Here is an 18,874-nt window from a genome sequence, read left to right on the forward strand (position 1 = left end):
CTAGACCACCTCACCCTCCTAGACCATCTCACCCTCCTCGACCACCTCACCCTCCTAGACCACTTCACCCTCCTCACCCTCCTAGACCACCTCACCCTCCTCGGCCACCTCACCCTCCTAGACCACCTCACCTTCCTCTCCCTCCTAGACCACCTCACCCTCCTCACCCTCCTAGACCACCTCACCCTCCTCGACCACCTCAGCCTCTTCACCCTCCTAGATCTCCTCACCCTCCTAGACCGTCTCACCCTCTGCACCCTCCTAGACCACCTCACCCTCCTCTCCCTCCTCTCCCTCCTAGACCACCTCACCCTCCTCTCCCTCCTAGACCACCTCACCCACCTCTCCCTCCTAGACCACCTCACCCACATAGGGAAAATAACGAGTGAAAGGTGAAACCTCTGTCAATGATGTAACTTTCTTGTGTAACTGAGTCATTGGGTCTTCATACGAATGGAATGACTTCGTTGTTGGCGTTCTGTCTCTACTATTGGTGAACATATTCTCTTCTTCAACAGACTGAGTGGGCTAACAGTGTTATATGATGTACTTCTATATTAGAAACTAAACTAGACAGTAAACCACTTTTTGTGGACCGAGGGTCATTTTGTAAAGCTCTAATACTACTGGAGAAAATGATCAACTCTTGTTTCTCCTTTTATAATTTGTCTTGTCATTGTCATCTTGTTTTACACATTCAGTCGTCTTGTTTGAATGAAATTGGGATTTAAAGTGTTGAATGGTGACATTTAAGTAAAATGGTAGAAGATGTGACCGTGTGTGTGTGTGTGTGTGTGCGTGTGTGCGTGCGTGTGTGTGTATGTGTGTGTGTGTGTGTGTGTGTGTGTGTGTGTGTGTGTGTGTGTGTGTGTGTGTGCGTGCGTGTGTATGTGTGTGTGTGTGTGTGTGTGTGTGTGTGTGTGTGCGTGTGTGTGTGCATGCTTGTGTGTTTCCACTTTGAGGTGAACATCAGACCACATCCTCTAGTATAAAGAGAGAGATCAGAGAGCATCACAGCACAGTAGACCCTGAACTACTGAGGTTACATCAGTTAAATAACCATGATCCTCTCCACAGCAGCCAGTTTCTGGACCTCTGCCATGATCCTTCTATATCTGCACTCAGGTAGGTGTGTTTATGTTATCTGACAAATATATATATGATTATTTCTCTAATTAGTTACTGTTGGTGTTTTGTCCAATGCTCCTAGGTGACTGTGCAGAGATCATTGGTGGAAAGGAGGTGAAGCCTCACTCCTTACCCTACATGGCTCTACTGGAGGACAACAAAGGAAACAAAATGTGTGGAGGAATCCTGATCCACCAGCAATGGGTTCTGACTGCGGCCCACTGTACTGAGTAGGTCCAATATCTGTCACACCCCGAGGGCTCTCTATGGTGTTTTAGGTCAGGGCGTGACTAGGGGGGTTTCTAGGTATTATATTTCTATGTTGGTGTGTGTGTGTATGGTTCCCAATTGGAGGCAGCTGATAGTCGTTACCTCTAATTGGGGATCATACTTAGTTTGTCCCTTTTTCCCACCTACGATGTGGGATATTGTTTCGTATGAGTGCCTATGTGTGCGCGATGTAGTTCACGATCGTTATATCGTCGTTGGTTTGGAAGTGTCACTATCTTTAAAATGTGGAACTCTACTCACGCTGCTCCTTGGTCCAATTATTCATACGACGGTCGTGACAATATCAGTGTTGTTGTCCTTGTACAGATGCTGTCACTGTAATGGTTTGCTTAGCAACTCCATCTCAAATGTTAGATTTTTTTACATTGTGCTTCTGAGATTGTGTCATTGTAGTTGTTGGGCTGCTTCCTTCAGCTGATCTAACCAGAAGGTTGTGTTTCTGTCTGAAGCATCAACAAGGTGTTTCTAGGGGTCCACTCCATCAAACAGGAGGAGAAGGAGACTAGACAGGTCCGTAAGGTGAAAGGTCGCGTCCCTCATCCCTGTTATGACCCCGAATTCAAAGTCAACGACATCATGCTGCTGAAGGTCAGTCACTACTGTGGTTTCAGCCATTATTCAAAATCTAGAGACGGTTGAAGGAGAATTGACACGACCCTCTTCTTCTTCTATCCAGTTGGATAAGAAAGTAAAGCCGACTAAGGCGGTGAGACCTCTAGCGTTACCTGTCCCTGTGCCAGACGTCCAAGCAGGGACCCCCTGCTCAGTGTCTGGATGGGGAGCCACCGAGAACAATGCTAAAACCATGTCTGACGTCCTGAAATCTACCAACGTCACCGTGATCGACAGGAGAAAATGTAACTCTGCAGACTACTACAACATGACCCCAATCATCACCTACAGCATGCTGTGTGCCGGCTCTGTGGACAAGACCAGGGTGGACTCATGTCAGGTGTGTGTGTGTGTCAGAGGAGGCTGGTGGGAGGAGCTGTAGGAGGACGGACTCATTGTAATGACTGGAATGGAATTACTGGAAAGGTGTCAGACACATCAAACACATCATGGAAACCACATGTTTGACCCCATTCCATCGATGCCGTTACAATGAGCCATCCTCCTAAAACTCCCCCTTACCAGCCTCCTGTGTGTGTGTGTGTGTACTCGCTGATAAAGTTGTAATATATTTTGCAGGGAGCCAATGATCAACCATTGATACATGCGTTAAACTGTATATATTGTTTGTAAATGACAAAGTAATCATGTATGAATTGATGTGCTGTGTGTTTCAGGGAGACTCTGGTGGCCCGTTGGTGTGTGGAGGTGAACTAAGGGGAGTCGTGTCGTTCGGTACAAAATGTGGCATCAAGACCAAACCTGGGGTGTACACACTCATATCGAAAATGTACCTTGACTGGATCAACAAAACCATGAGGAAGTCACTGATTGACTGATTGATACCTGCTTTTCTCAATAATTTGTGAAACTATTTAATATTTACTGAATTTGAATTATAGCTCACGTGCTGGAAGCTGTGAAGTATGTTTGAACTCTTGCCAAGCTTTGTGTGAAGATGTGCAGTGATGTAATGTGAACCTAGGCATGTGATGTAGGTACAAAATGGGAAAATATGTGTAACCGATGTGAACTCTCTCTGAGACCTTGAAGTTGCTGTTGCTCTGCAAGGCTCTTTTGTGGAGCGATGGGTAACGATATTTCGAGGGTGGCTGTCATCGATGTGTGCAGAAGGGCCCTGGTTCGATCCCAGGTCGGGGCGAGGAGAGGGATGGAAGCTATACTGTTACATATGGACAAAGGAATTGCTGACAAAAATTAAAATGTGAAAACAAACAGACATTTCAGGCGTTTTACCATCCTTTTAAATGGCCTACTATGTATTCAACCTGACATGTCACGTCTTGTTCTAGTTGGAAATAAATCACGTGCGATAGTTCAAGACTGGAAGTGTTGTCTTTTTTTAAACATGAAAGTCACACCGTGAGAAACGTCTTTCATCTGATAAACCACATTTCCTGTCGCCGTCTCAACCTTAGTTACAGAAACGTACACATCCTCAGGGCCCAACGTAGCCATCGAAAGAAACTGTTATAGAACCGCCACCGTCATACATGAGGTCCAATCCAATGATGTGTATAAACCCTGGAGGGAGTGGTTATCATCTAGTAAGCAATACTATACACATTAAAAATATATATTTTTTAAACTGTAGAAATCATTAGAATATCCCAGCTAATCACAGCACTGGCAGTTAAGTAAATACTGTGAAACACAATCATTCCACTAGAACTGCAGATATATTATTGACATTTTCAGAAATTACAACGCAAACATAAAAATGAATCCTATGGGTAGCACCTTCAATACCATCCTTTTCAATGGCCTACTATGTATTCAACCTGACATGTCAAGTCTTGTTCTAGTTGGAAATAAATCACATTCGATATTTCAAGACAGGAAGTTTTTTTTAAACACGAAAGTCACACCGTGAGAAACTATTACGGACATTTTCAGACATTACAAAAACAATTATAATAATCCTATGGGTAGCACCTTCAATACATTTCTATAGGTATATTTTTACAGTGGCGTATCAAAAATGTCTTAAAAACAGAGACCCCTATTAGTCATCTGGTGTTAACAAAATAAAAATAAAAATTGTCACATGCACCTCATACAACAGTTGTAGACATTACCGTGAAATTCTTACTTACAAGCCCTTAAAATGCAGTTCAAGAAATTGAGTTAAGAAAATATTTACGAAATAAAAAAAATTTTTAACATAAAATAACGCAATAATTAACAATAACGGTGCTATGTACAGGGGTACCGGTACCAAATCAATGTGTGGTGTTACAGGTTAGTTGAGGTAATTTGTACATGTAGGTAGGGGTAAAGTGACTATGCATAGATAATAAACAGCGAGTAGCAGCAGTGTAAAAAGAAAGTAGTGGGTGTCAATACAAATAGTCTGGGTGGCCATATGATTAATTGTTCAGCAGTCTTATGGATTGGGGGTAGAAGCTGTTAACGAGCCTTTTGGACCAGGACTTGGTGCTCCAGTACCACTTGCCGTGAAGTAAGAGAGAGAGAGAGAGAGAACAGTCTATGACTTGGGTGACTAGAGTCTTGGACACTTTTTTGGGCCTTCCTCTGACACTGCCTAGTATATAGATCCTGGATGGCAGGAATCTTGGTCCCCAGTGATATCCTGAGCCATAGCATCGAGCAGTTGCCATACCAGGTGGTGATGCAACAGGTCAGGAGGCTCTCGATGGTGCAGCTGTATAACTTTTTTGAGGATCTGGGGGACCCATGCCAAATCTTTTCAGTCTCCTGCAGGGGAAAAGGTGTTGTCGTGACTTCTGCACGACTGTCTTGGTGTGTTTGGACCATGATAGTTTGTTGGTGATGTGGATACCAATAAACTTGAAACTCTCAACCCGCTCCACTACAGCCCTGTTGATGTGAAAGGGGGGGTGTTCGGCCTTCCCTTTCCTATAGTCCACCATCAGCTCCTTTGTCTTTCCCATGTTGAGGGAGATTGTTGTTGTCTCGGCAACACACTACCAGGTCTCTGACCTCCTCCCTATAGGCTGTCTTATCGTTGTCAGTGATCAGGCCTACCACTGTTGTGTCGTCAGCAAACTTGATGATGGTATTGGAGTCGTGCTTTGCCACGCAGTACAGGAGTACGAAGGTACAGGAGGTGACTAAGCATGAACCCCTGAGAGGCCCCCATGTTGAGGATGAGCGTGGCAGATGTGTTGTTGCCTACCCCACCTGCGGGCGGCCCGTCAGGAAGTCCAGGATCCGGTTGCAGAGGGAGGTGTTTAATCCCAGGGTTCTTAGTTTAGTGATGAACTTCGTGGGCACTATGATGTTGAACGCTGAGCTGTAGTCAATGAACAGCATTCTCACATGCAGAGCGGTTTAGATCTGTGGTTCTGTTCAGACTGTATGCAAATTGGAGTGGGTCTAGGGTGTTGATGTGAGCCATGACCAGCCTTTCAAAGCACTTCATTGCTACCGACTGAGTGCTATGGGCGGTACTCATTTAGGCAGGTTACCTTTGCTTTCTTGGACACAGGGACTATGGTGGTCTGCTTGAAACGTAAGTATTATAAATTCGGCCAGGGACAGGTTGAAAATGTCACTGAAGACACATGTAATTTGGTCCGTGCATGCTCTGAGTACACGTCCTGGTAATCCGTCTGGCACCGCGGCCTTGTGAATGTTCACCAGTTTAAAGGTCTTGCTCATATCGACTAGGGAGAGCGTGATTACACAGTCGTCCGGAACAGCTGATGCTATTATGCATGCTTCAGTGTTGTTTGCCTCGAAGGGAGCATAAAAGTCATTCAGCTCATCTGGTAGGCTCGCGTTCCCTTTGTAGTCCGTAATAGATTGCAAGCCCTGCCAGATGCAACGAGCTTCAGAGCCGTTGTAGTAGGATTCAATCTTAGTCCTGTTTTGGCTCTTTGCCTGTTTGATGGTTCGTCTGAGGGCATAGCGGGATTTCTTATAAGCGTCCGGATTATTGTCCCGCTCCTTCTTTTTTTTTAACCTTTATTTAACTAGACAAGTCAGTTAAGAACAAATTCTTATTTTCAATGACGGCCTAGGAACAGTGGGTTAACTGCCTGTTCAGGGGCAGAACGACAGATTTGTACCTTGTCAGCTCGGGGATTTGAACTTGCAACCTTCCGGTTACTAGTCCAACGCTCTAACCACAAAAAGCAGCAGCTCTAGCCTTTAGCTCAGTGTGGATGTTGCCTGTAATCCATGGCTTCTGGTTGGGATTCTGGTTACTATTATTTGACCATGCTGGTCATTTATGAACATTTGAACATCTTGGCCATGTTCTGTTATAATCTCCACCCGGCACAGCCAGAAGAGGACTGGCCACCCCTCATCGCCTGGTTCCTCTCTAGGTTTCTTCCTAGATTTTGGCCTTTCTAGGGACTTTTTCCTAGCCACCGTGCTTCTACACCTGCATTGCTTGCTGTTTGGGGTTTTAGACTGGGTTTCTGTACAGATCTTTGATATATCAGCTGATGTAAGAAGGGCTATAAAAATAAATTTGATTTGATTCTGGTTGGGATATATACTTACTGTCACTGTAGGGACGACGTCGTCAATGTACTTATTGATGAAGTCAGTGACTGAGGTGTTATACCCCTCACTCGGTGAGATCATCCCGTTTTTTTCCCAGTGATTACACGTTGGTCAATTGAACGAATGGAAGGGGCAGATTACCAACTCGCTGACTAATTCTCACACCCCGATCTCTTCCCCCTGTATTTCCATCTTTTCTTTTCACGCTAATGATGGGAATTTGAGCCTGGTCTCGGAGAAGCAGTATATCTTTTGCGTCGGACTCATAAAAAAAAGAAAAACCTATATCCAGTTTGAGGTGAGTAACGATTTTCTGATATCCAGAAGCTTTTTTCGGTCATAAGAGACATTATGTACAAAATAAGTTACAAAAAAAACCCACAGAAAATTGCAAAGTTGGTTAGGAGCCCGTAAAATGGCAGCCATCCCCTCCGGGCACCATTACCAAGCCAGCAGTGTTTCAGTTATTAATGCATTAATACATTCTGTAAAGGATAAACAACAAAGGGCTATGCAGTTTGTTGAAAATAATGCATGAAAGGACGACGCTCTAGCAAGTGGCATTATCCTTCCAACAGAGTTTCATTATTTTCCTAGAGAATGCATACAGCCCTGAGTTGATTATCCATTATAAATGTGTTCAACATCCACTGATGTAGAGTAGCTAGCAAGAATACCAGATAGCTACAGTAGTTGCCTTGGTAACCAAAACGAACAGACATGCTAGCTTAGCTAACCAGTGCTGCTGACTTGCTATTACGAAAATCGGAAAGATCAACAACGCCAATAATATTTTCAAAATCGACTTTTGCTTTCAAAAGCAGCTCAAACGAGGAACATGTAAGAATAAACATCCTAGCCGTTGAATTCTACATTATTAGGGAAACAATGCGCATTCTAGAATGCCCTTACAAGCCAATCAGAAAGAATTCAGCAATGCCATGGTATATAAAACCCATATACATCAATGAAATAGAATGTATACACGTACTGTGTGATCGTGACCAATTCCCATAACACTGGGCAGATTGAGGTGTGAGGCACTCAGTGGAACACCAAGCCTATCAGTGGTTGTGAAACTGAAGACCCCCCACCGCCCCAGCCCCCATCTCGCTAGTTTCCTCTCACACAGTGGTTCACTAACTCACTAACTACCCTGAAACACTGAGTCAGCATAACTGCCTGCCTGTATTGACATCCCCTCCCCTATAGCTCACAGGCTGTCAGTAAACTAACCCACAGACCACAGTCAGGGTTTACTTCTGACTCTATCTGCATCTGCAAAGACCATTGGTTTTCTTCAGAAGTATCTCACGCTAACAAGGGTGGGGTGGGGTGGGGGGTGCTTTAACACAAATGCTGCTGTTTTACCGAGACAAGTTATCTTTATTCCCTAAACATCGTCAGCTATCAATCAGTTTATCCATCAGCTTCCAGCTTCTCTGATGAAATGTGAAAGCACACAGCTCATCCATAAAAAAACATGTTTCTGTGTCGTACAAGGGTGGTTTAAATATCTCCAGCGTTTATTCCTTTTTTCATTTTTACCTTTTAAATTTACCAGGTAGGTCAAGTTCTTATTTACAACCACGGCCTGAAGAAGTGTGTCTCAAGCTTGGTTGCAGGGATAGGGTTAGTGCCAGCTAGTTCAGAGAAATTGCTGACATGATGAAATGCTTTGATGGCAGATTCACCACAGACCCCCATAAGGTGAAACCACAGCGTCCCTGAGAAACCATGATTGTCATTGCGATGAGATCTGAGATGAAACTAAACCATCCCGTTTCTCAGAAACTACGTGGATGGATGCTAATGTTTGAGAAGATGTCAAATCAAATCAAATGTTATTAGTCACATGAGCCAAATACAACACGTGTAGACCATACAGTGAAATGCTACCTACGAGCCCCTAACCAACAATGCAGTTTAAAAAATAAGAATAAGAGATAAAACTAACAAGTAATTAAAGAGCAGCAGTAAAATAACAGTAGCGATACCATGACCAGACTTGACATGTCAGGTTGAATAGATAGTAGTCCATTGAAAAGGATGGTAAAACACCTGAAATGTCTGTTTGTTTTCACATTTTAATTTTTGTGAGCAATTCCTTTGTCCATATGTAACAGTATAGCTTCCATCCCTCTCCTCGCCCCGACCTGGGATCGAACCAGGGCCCTTCTGCACACATCGATGACAGCCACCCTCGAAATATCGTTACCCATCGCTCCACAAAAGAGCCTTGCAGAACAACAGCAACTTCAAGGTCTCAGAGAGAGTTCACATCGGTTACACATATTTTCCCATTTTGTACCTACATCACATGCCTAGGTTCACATTACATCACTGCACATCTTCACACAAAGCTTGGCAAGAGTTCAAACATACTTCACAGCTTCCAGCACGTGAGCTATAATTCAAATTCAGTAAATATTAAATAGTTTCACAAATTATTGAGAAAAGCAGGTATCAATCAGTCAATCAGTGACTTCCTCATGGTTTTGTTGATCCAGTCAAGGTACATTTTCGATATGAGTGTGTACACCCCAGGTTTGGTCTTGATGCCACATTTTGTACCGAACGACACGACTCCCCTTAGTTCACCTCCACACACCAACGGGCCACCAGAGTCTCCCTGAAACACACAGCACATCAATTCATACATGATTACTTTGTCATTTACAAACAATATATACAGTTTAACGCATGTATCAATGGTTGATCATTGGCTCCCTGCAAAATATATTACACCTTTATCAGCGAGTGCACAGACACACAGGTGGCTGGTAGGGGGAGTTTTAGGATGATGGGCTCATGGTAATGTCTGGAAAGGCATCGATGGAATGGAGTCAAACATGTGGTTTCCATGTCTGACACCTTTCCAGTAATTCCATTCCAGTCATTACAATGAGTCCGTCCTCCTACAGCTCCTCCCACCAGCCTCCTCTGACACACACACACACACCTGACATGAGTCCACCCTGGTCTTGTCCACAGAGCCGGCACACAGCATGCTGTAGGTGATGATTGGGGTCATGTTGTAGTAGTCTGCAGAGTTACATTTTCTCCTGTCGATCACGGTGACGTTGGTAGATTTCAGGACGTCAGACATGGTTTTAGCATTGTTCTCGGTGGCTCCCCATCCAGACACTGAGCAGGGGGTCCCTGCTTGGACGTCTGGCACAGGGACAGGTAACGCTAGAGGTCTCACCGCCTTAGTCGGCTTTACTTTCTTATCCAACTGGATAGAAGAAGAAGAGGGTCGTGTCAATTCTCCTTCAACCGTCTCTAGATTTTGAATAATGGTTGAAACCACAGTAGTGACTGACCTTCAGCAGCATGATGTCGTTGACTTTGAATTCGGGGTCATAACAGGGATGAGGGACGCGACCTTTCACCTTACGGACCTGTCTAGTCTCCTTCTCCTCCTGTTTGATGGAGTGGACCCCTAGAAACACCTTGTTGATGCTTCAGACAGAAACACAACCTTCTGGTTAGATCAGCTGAAGGAAGCAGCCCAACAACTACAATGACACAATCTCAGAAGCACAATGTAAAAAAATCTAACATTTGAGATGGAGTTGCTAAGCAAACCATTACAGTGACAGCATCTGTACAAGGACAACAACACTGATATTTTCACGACCGTCGTATGAATAATTGGACCAAGGAGCAGCGTGAGTAGAGTTCCACATTTTAAAGATAGTGACACTTCCAAACCAACGACGATATAACGATCGTGAACTACATCGCGCACACATAGGCACTCATACGAAACAATATCCCACATCGTAGGTGGGAAAAAGGGACAAACTAAGTATGATCCCCAATTAGAGGTAACGACTATCAGCTGCCTCCAATTGGGAACCATACACACACACACCAACATAGAAATATAATACCTAGAAACCCCCCTAGTCACGCCCTGACCTAAAACACCATAGAGAGCCCTCGGGGTGTGACAGATATTGGACCTACTCAGTACAGTGGGCCGCAGTCAGAACCCATTGCTGGTGGATCAGGATTCCTCCACACATTTTGTTTCCTTTGTTGTCCTCCAGTAGAGCCATGTAGGGTAAGGAGTGAGGCTTCACCTCCTTTCCACCAATGATCTCTGCACAGTCACCTAGGAGCATTGGACAAAACACCAACAGTAACTAATTAGAGAAATAATCATATATATATTTGTCAGATAACATAAACACACCTACCTGAGTGCAGATATAGAAGGATCATGGCAGAGGTCCAGAAACTGGCTGCTGTGGAGAGGATCATGGTTATTTAACTGATGTAACCTCAGTAGTTCAGGGTCTACTGTGCTGTGATGCTCTCTGATCTCTCTCTTTATACTAGAGGATGTGGTCTGATGTTCACCTCAAAGTGGAAACACACAAGCATGCACACACACACGCACACACACACACACACACGCACACGCACACACACACACGCACGCACGCACTTGCGCGCGCGCACATACGATCACATTGTCACGACTTCGAAGGAAGTCGGTCCCTCTCCTTGTTCGGCGGCGTTCGGCGGTCGACGTCACCGGCCTTCTAGCCTTCGCCGATCCACTTTTCGTTTTCTATTTGTTTTGTCTTTGTTTTACACACCTGGTTTCAATTCCCCAATTACCTGTTCATTATTTAACCCTCTGTTGTCCCCATGGTTTTTGTGCGTGTTTGTTTTATGTATTTCGGTCCTTTTGTGTGGGCTTGTTATTCCTTAAGAAAGGAGCTCCACTGATCTAGGACCAGGTCTAATCAGGATGCCAGAGCAACACTGCATTCTTCAGGAAGGAGCTCCACTGATCTAGGACCAGGTCTAATCAGGTCTACAATGCATTCCTCAGTAGGGAGTTATATCACTATATATACCACTATATACATCACTATATACACCACAATATACATAACTGTATACATCACTATATACATCAATATATACACCACTATATACACCACTACATACATCACTATATACATCACTATATACATCACTATATATACCACTATATACATCACTATATACACCACTATATACACAACTATATACACCACTATATACACCACTATATACATCACTATATACACCACTATATACATCACTATATACACCACTATTAACACCACTATATACATCACTATATACACCACTATATACATCACTATATATACCACTATATACATCACTATATACACCACTATATACACCACTATATACATCACTATATACACACCACTATATACACCACTATATACATCACTATATATACCACTATATACATCACTATATACATCACTATATACACCACTATACACACCACTATATACACCACTATATACATCACTATATATACCACTATATACATCACTATATACATCACTATATACACCACTATATACACCACAATATACATAACTGTATACATCACCATATACATCACTATATACATAAATATATACACCACTATATATACCACTATATACATCACTATATACATCACTATATACACCACTATATACACCACAATATACATAACTGTATACATCACCATATACATCACTATATACATCAATATATACACCACTATATACACCACTATATACATCACTATATATACCACTATATACATCACTATATACATCACTATATACATCACTATATACACCACAATATACATAACTGTATACATCACCATATACATCACTATATACATCAATATATACACCACTATATACACCACTAAATACATCACTATATACATCACTATATACACCGCTATATACACCACTATATACATCACTATATACACCACTATATACATCACTATATACACCACTATATACACCACTATATACATCACTATATATACCACTATATACATCACTATATACATCACTATATACACCACTATATACACCACAATATATACCACTATATATACCACTATATACATCACTATATATACCACTATATACATCACTATATACACCACTATATACATCACTATATATACCACTATATACATCACTATATATACCACTATATATACCACTATATACATCACTATATACATCACTATATATACCACTATATATACCACTATATACACCACTATATACACCACTATATACATCACTATATACATCACTATATACACCACTATATACATCACTATATATACCACTGTATACATCACCATATACATCACTATATACATCAATATATACACCACTATATACACCACTAAATACACCACTATATACATCACTATATACACCACTATATACACCACTAAATACACCACTATATACATCACTATATACACCACTATATACATCACTATATATACCACTATATACATCACTATATACATCACTATATACACCACAATATACATAACTGTATACATCACCATATACATCACTATATACATCAATATATACACCACTATATACACCACTAAATACATCACTATATACATCACTATATACACCGCTATATACACCACTATATACATCACTATATATACCACTATATACACCACTATATACATCACTATATACATCACTATATACATCACTATATACACCATTATATACACCGCTATATACACCACTATATACATCACTATATACACCACTATATACATCACTATATACACCACTATATACACCACTATATACATCACTATATATACCACTATATACATCACTATATACATCACTATATACATCACTATATACACCACTATATACACCACAATATATACCACTATATATACCACTATATACATCACTATATATACCACTATATACATCACTATATATACCACTATATATACCACTATATACATCACTATATACATCACTATATATACCACTATATATACCACTATATACACCACTATATACACCACTATATACACCACTATATACATCACTATATACATCACTATATACACCACTATATACATCACTATATACATCACTATATATACCACTATATACACCACTATATACACCACTATATACATCACTATATATACCACTATATACATCACTATATACATCACTATATACATCACTATATACACCACTATATACACCACAATATATACCACTATATATACCACTATATACATCACTATATATACCACTATATACATCACTATATACATCACTATATATACCACTATATATACCACTATATACATCACTATATATACCACTATATACATCACTATATACACCACTATATACATCACTATATATACCACTATATACATCACTATATATACCACTATATACATCACTATATACATCACTATATATACCACTATATATACCACTATATACATCACTATATATACCACTATATACATCACTATATACACCACTATATACATCACTATATATACCACTATATACACCATCATCATACATCAGATAATACCTCCTATAATGAAGTGTTCTGTGGGCGGACGGCCAATCAGATAATACCTCCTATAATGAAGTGTTCTGTGGGCGGACGGCCAATCAGATAATACCTCCTATAATGAAGTGTTCTGTGGGCGGACGGCCAATCAGATAATACCTCCTATAATGAAGTGTTTTGTGGGCGGACGGCCAATCAGATAATACCTCCTATAATGAAGTGTTCTGTGGGCGGACGGCCAATCAGATAATACCTGTTTATTATCTATGCATACCCCTACCTACATGTTCAAATTACCTCAACTAACCTGTAACACCGCACATTGAATTTGGTACCGGTACCCCCTGTATATAGCCACCACATTGATTTGGTACCGGTACCCCCCGTATATAGCCACCACATTGATTTGGTACCGGTACCCCCTGTATATAGCCGCCACATTGATTTGGTACCGGTACCCCCTGTATATAGCCGCCACATTGATTTGGTACCGGTACCCCCTGTATATTGTCCCGTTACTGTTATTTATTGTGTTACTTTATAAACTCAGCAACAACAAAAAACGTCCTCTCACTGTCAACTGAGTTTATTTTCAGCAAACTTAACGTGTAAATATTTGTATGAACAACAAGAATCAACAACTGAGACATAAATTGAACAAGTTCCACAGACAAGTGACTAACATAAATTGAATAACGTGTCCCTGAACAATGGGGGGGGGTCAAAATCAAAAGTAACAGTCAGTATCTGGTGTGGCCACCAGCTGCATTTAAGTACTGCAGTGCATCTCCTCCTCATGGTCTGCACCAGATTTGTAAGTTCTTGCTGTGAGATGTTACCCCAGTCTTCCACAAAGGCACCTGCAAGTTCCCAGACATTTCTGGGGGGAATGGCCCTAGCCCTCACCCTCCGATCCAACAGGTCCCAGACGTGCTCAATGGGATTGAGATCCGGGCTTTTCGCTGGCCATGGCAGAGCACTGACATTCCTGTCTTGCAGGAAATCACGCACAGCGTGAGCAGTATGGCTGGTGGCATTGTCATGTTGGAGGGTTCTGTCAGGATGAGCCTGCAGGAAGGGCACCACATGAGGGAGGAGGATGTCTTCCCTGTAACGCACATCTTTTCTCAGCCTATTGTGGACCGTCTGAGCACTGATGGAGGGATTGTGCGTTCCTGGTGTAACTCGGGCAGTTGTTGTTGCCATCCTGTACCTTTCCCGCAGGTGTGTTGTTCGGATGTACCGATCCTGTGCAGGTGTTGTTACACGTGGTCTGCCACTGCGAGGACGATCAGCTGTCCATCTTGTCTCCCTGTAGCGCTGTCTTAGGCATCTCACAGTACAGACATGGCAATTTATTGCCCTGGCCACATCTGCAGTCCTCATGCCTCCTTGCAGCATGCCTAAGGCACGTTCACGCAGATGAGCAGGGACCCTGGGCATCTTTCTTTTGGTGTTTTTCAGAGTCAGTAGAAAGGCCTCTTTAGTGTCCTAGGTTTTCATAACTGTGACCTTAATTGCCTACCGTCTGTAAGCTGTTAGTGTCTAAACGACCGTTCCACAGGTGCATGTTCATTAATTGTTTATGGTTAATTGAACAATCATGGGAAACAGTGTTTAAACCCTTTACAATGAAGATCTGTGAAGTTATTTGGATTTTTACAAATTATCGTTGAAAGACAGGGTCCTGAAAAGGGTTTATTATTTTTTTATTTTTTTTTTTTTTTTTACCATCTTATTTAATCACACCTGCGACCCTGTACCTAGTGGTTAGAGCATTGGACTTGTATCCAGAAGGGTGCCGGATCGATTCCCTGAGCTGACAATATAAAAGTCTGTTGTTCTGCCTCTGAGCAAGGCAGTTAACCCACTGTTCCCCGGGTGCTGTGGATGTCGATTAAGGCAGCCCCCTGCACCTCTCTGATTTGGGTTGAATGCAGAAGACACATTTCACTTGTACAACTGATTTTACATGTTACTATTAAACACTCTGAATCTCTGTACTGCACCATATTCTCCCTGAGTTCCTCTAGGTGGTGCTATTAGTAAACGTTCATGTCTATTGCCTTAAGAGACAGTGTGGTGTTAAATGCACACTGACAACAACACATACCTGGAAGCTGTTGACGCTGGAAATACCAACAACACAGTCATTTATTTACTTGTCCAAGACATCATCAAGGGTAACAGGCTCACCCAATGCCATTAATGTATTTACCCAGTCACCATGGAGACACTCACCTCACCAACACTACCACCATCATCACATCCTACATTTTTTTTAAATGTAACTTTTATTTAACTAGGGAAGTCAGTTAAGAACAAATTCTTATTTACAATGATGGCTAACTGGGGAACAATGGGTTAACTGAATGGTTCAGGTGCAGAATGCCAGATTTTTACCTTGTCAGATCAGGGATTTGATGCAGCAACCGTTTCGGTTACAGGCCCAACGCTCTAACCACTAGGCTACCTGTCACCCCGTAAGCAACTGTGTCTCTGGGCTCTGTTTTCAGGTGGTGATAAGGAGGCGCAGGTGTCAGATCCACGTTAGTTTGCCATTTCGTCATGTTAAAACTGGCGCACTGGCATTTTCCTAACGCCAGGTTTGGCAATTTACCTGTCTAACATCAGCAGGCTTGAGCTGAGGTGGGAGGGGTGGACATATTGGAGGTGTGTCCTTAAGGAGGGGTGGAAATATTGGAGGTGTGTCCTTAAGGAGGGGTGGACATATTGGAGGTGTGTCCTTAGGGAGGGGTGGAAATATTGGAGGTGTGTCCTTAGGGAGGGGTGGAAATATTGGAGGTGTGTCCTTAGGGAGGGGTGGAAATATTGGAGGTGTGTCCTTAGGGAGGGGTGGACATATTAGAGGTGTGTCCTTAGGGAGGGGTGGACATATTGGAGGTGTGTCCTTAGGGAGGGGTGGACATATTAGAGGTGTGTCCTTAGGGAGGGGTGGACATATTGGAGGTGTGTCCTTAAAAACGTGCACCTATAGAGTACCACAGGACGAGTCATAATACCCATAACACCTAGCGGTCAAACAAGGAAATTTTCCCTACAGGGGATTTTAGATTTAAAATAAGGGATGTTTCATATAGGCGTAATAACAGTGTAAATCTCTCTCGGACAAGGTGACTTTTATCAGACAGTAATAAAAGTTGACTGACTAGGCTAATTCTTAGTCATGTTTTTTTTTTTTTTTCATTTCAGATGAAGAGGGAGCAAAGTCAACCCATCATTCAGGGCAGGTGGGGTAGATCCCCCCCACCTATTATGAGGGGTTGCCTGTTTTGCATGTTATTTTGGCATTAATACGTGTCACATATAAGTTTGCAAACATTGTAAAAAAATAAATAGAAAATCATTGAGTTAATGAAGCTGTATACAAACTTGGTCTCTTTTTTGCTTTATGTGGTGGTGGGGTGTAGCAGTTGGTAATGTTCTCTAGTTGTGCCGTGATTGGTTCAGGGGTCTGTCACTCATGGGGACACTATGTCAATGCCAAATCTAAGGGTAGAGCTCGAAAATTCAAGCCCCTTGGGTGCTGCCATATAGTTACATTAGAAATGCCCATCCAAGAAGTCTCAAGGTCATTGGCTAGAGATAAAATTAGGTCAAATCACCTTATATCTACAGTAGCTTTGATTAGACTGATCATGTCAACATCATACTTTCTAAATCTTAGCTAGCAAGCTAGCAGTTATCATCACGAATCAAGTCAACAATCTACTGTCAAATCCTTTTTAATCCTTGTCGTATTGAGATAAAGTATAGATAAAATGTATCATGCTCATCAACCATTGGACATAAACGTTACACAACAAGTTGGAAATCGCAAAATAAACAATGAGTGGTTTGGAAGGAATCCGTGGCTAACTGCAAGCATTGCAAAGCAATCGCTAGACTTCTATTCAGTGGAGTGGGTGTGCGGTCCCAATTCTGGGTTTAAGGGTTTATTTTCCCAAGCTTAAAATTATACACATTCAACATTGCCATGCTGTCAATGCAGCATGGTTTCTGCACAAAACAACTGTTGACTCGGAAGTGGGAAATCTGACTTCCGTGAGTTCAAGACAACATTCTCCGACTGGGAAAACAAGTTTCGAACTGTCATCCAACTCGGAATTTTAAGTTGTGAACTCAGGCCTCTTTCTAGAGCTACGACCTGAAGATCACTGACGTCATCATGATTCCCACCTTGTTTTTTTTCCCGAGTTCCCAGTTGTCTTGAAAAGCAGCATGAATCCAGAGAATGTCAGAATTTGGTGACAACATTTTTTCCCTCGAAGGACTGCCGCGCAACCTTCCTTATCAAGTGAGCACAGCACAACAAGGTGAGTACATAAATGTCTTGTACAGTGCTGCATAAATGATGTAATATGCCAGCGAGATATGTACACTGTAGCTAAGAAAGTAATACTAAGTGTATGTTGTGTAGTAAGCTGTTAGGAGCCCGTGTGCCTCACCCTAATAATATGTCCCTTTTCCCCCTCTTAATTTGACCTACTGTTCTGACTTGGTGGTGCACATGTAGCCTATAGCCAGTTTTAGAGAAATGTCATCATCGAATATTGTAAGAGCTTTCATTGTCTGCTTATATGCCCCTCAAGAACTTGTCACGATGTCGCTGCGCATTCAAATTGCTATCGAAAATTTTTAATTGTGTTCATTGTCTGTAGTTTATGCCTGCCCATACCATAACCCCACTGCCACCATTGTGAATTCTATTCACATCTTTGACATCAGCAAACCGCTTGCCCACACAACGCCTTTACACGTGGTCTGCGGTTGTGAGGCTGGTTGGATGTACTGCCAAAATTCTCCAAAACCAAGTTGGAGGCGGCGTATGGTAGAGAAATAAACATTACATTCTCTGGCA

General features: G+C 42.0%; 2 protein-coding genes across 4 annotated transcripts; one reads left to right on the top strand and one right to left on the bottom strand.

Annotated features, from left to right (window-relative positions):
* Positions 1-962: 962 nt before the first annotated feature.
* LOC115140620 (granzyme A-like) lies at positions 963-3,373 on the top strand. Of its 2 annotated transcripts, XM_029678970.2 has the most exons (5): positions 963-1,125; positions 1,211-1,358; positions 1,869-2,007; positions 2,096-2,371; positions 2,709-3,373. In XM_029678970.2, exons 1-5 carry the CDS (start codon positions 1,062-1,064, stop codon positions 2,868-2,870), a joined length of 789 nt encoding a protein of 262 aa, XP_029534830.1. In that variant the 5' UTR covers positions 963-1,061; the 3' UTR covers positions 2,871-3,373. The 2 variants fall into 2 exon arrangements, with proteins under 2 accessions (XP_029534830.1, XP_029534831.1); XM_029678971.2 differs by lacking the exons at positions 963-1,125; positions 1,211-1,358 and adding an exon at positions 1,541-1,736.
* A 5,246-nt stretch (positions 3,374-8,619) lies between these two features.
* On the bottom strand, positions 8,620-10,927 carry LOC115140619 (granzyme A-like). Of its 2 annotated transcripts, XM_029678968.2 has the most exons (5): positions 10,761-10,927; positions 10,528-10,675; positions 9,879-10,017; positions 9,515-9,790; positions 8,620-9,184 (listed from the first exon to the last, which is right to left on the bottom strand). In XM_029678968.2, exons 1-5 carry the CDS (start codon positions 10,822-10,824, stop codon positions 9,023-9,025), a joined length of 789 nt encoding a protein of 262 aa, XP_029534828.1. In that variant the 5' UTR covers positions 10,825-10,927; the 3' UTR covers positions 8,620-9,022. The 2 variants fall into 2 exon arrangements, with proteins under 2 accessions (XP_029534828.1, XP_029534829.1); XM_029678969.2 differs by lacking the exons at positions 10,528-10,675; positions 10,761-10,927 and adding an exon at positions 10,150-10,346.
* Positions 10,928-18,874: the final 7,947 nt, after the last annotated feature.

The sequence above is a fragment of the Oncorhynchus nerka genome, linkage group LG13 (genome assembly GCF_034236695.1).
Source record: "Oncorhynchus nerka isolate Pitt River linkage group LG13, Oner_Uvic_2.0, whole genome shotgun sequence".
Lineage (NCBI taxonomy): Eukaryota > Metazoa > Chordata > Actinopteri > Salmoniformes > Salmonidae > Oncorhynchus > Oncorhynchus nerka.

What these genes read in the sequence shown, in the direction of transcription:
- LOC115140620 (XM_029678970.2), top strand. Translation starts at nt 1,062, where the DNA reads ATGATCCTCTCCACAGCAGCCAGTTTCTGGACCTCTGCCATGATCCTT. An exon ending in CCTTCTATATCTGCACTCAG is followed by an intron (nt 1,126 to 1,210) that starts GTAGGTGTGTTT and finishes CAATGCTCCTAG; the next exon opens with GTGACTGTGCAGAGATCATT. An exon ending in ACGACATCATGCTGCTGAAG is followed by an intron (nt 2,008 to 2,095) that starts GTCAGTCACTAC and finishes TCTTCTATCCAG; the next exon opens with TTGGATAAGAAAGTAAAGCC.
- LOC115140619 (XM_029678968.2), bottom strand. Translation starts at nt 10,824, where the DNA reads ATGATCCTCTCCACAGCAGCCAGTTTCTGGACCTCTGCCATGATCCTT. An exon ending in CCTTCTATATCTGCACTCAG is followed by an intron (nt 10,676 to 10,760) that starts GTAGGTGTGTTT and finishes CAATGCTCCTAG; the next exon opens with GTGACTGTGCAGAGATCATT. An exon ending in ACGACATCATGCTGCTGAAG is followed by an intron (nt 9,791 to 9,878) that starts GTCAGTCACTAC and finishes TCTTCTATCCAG; the next exon opens with TTGGATAAGAAAGTAAAGCC.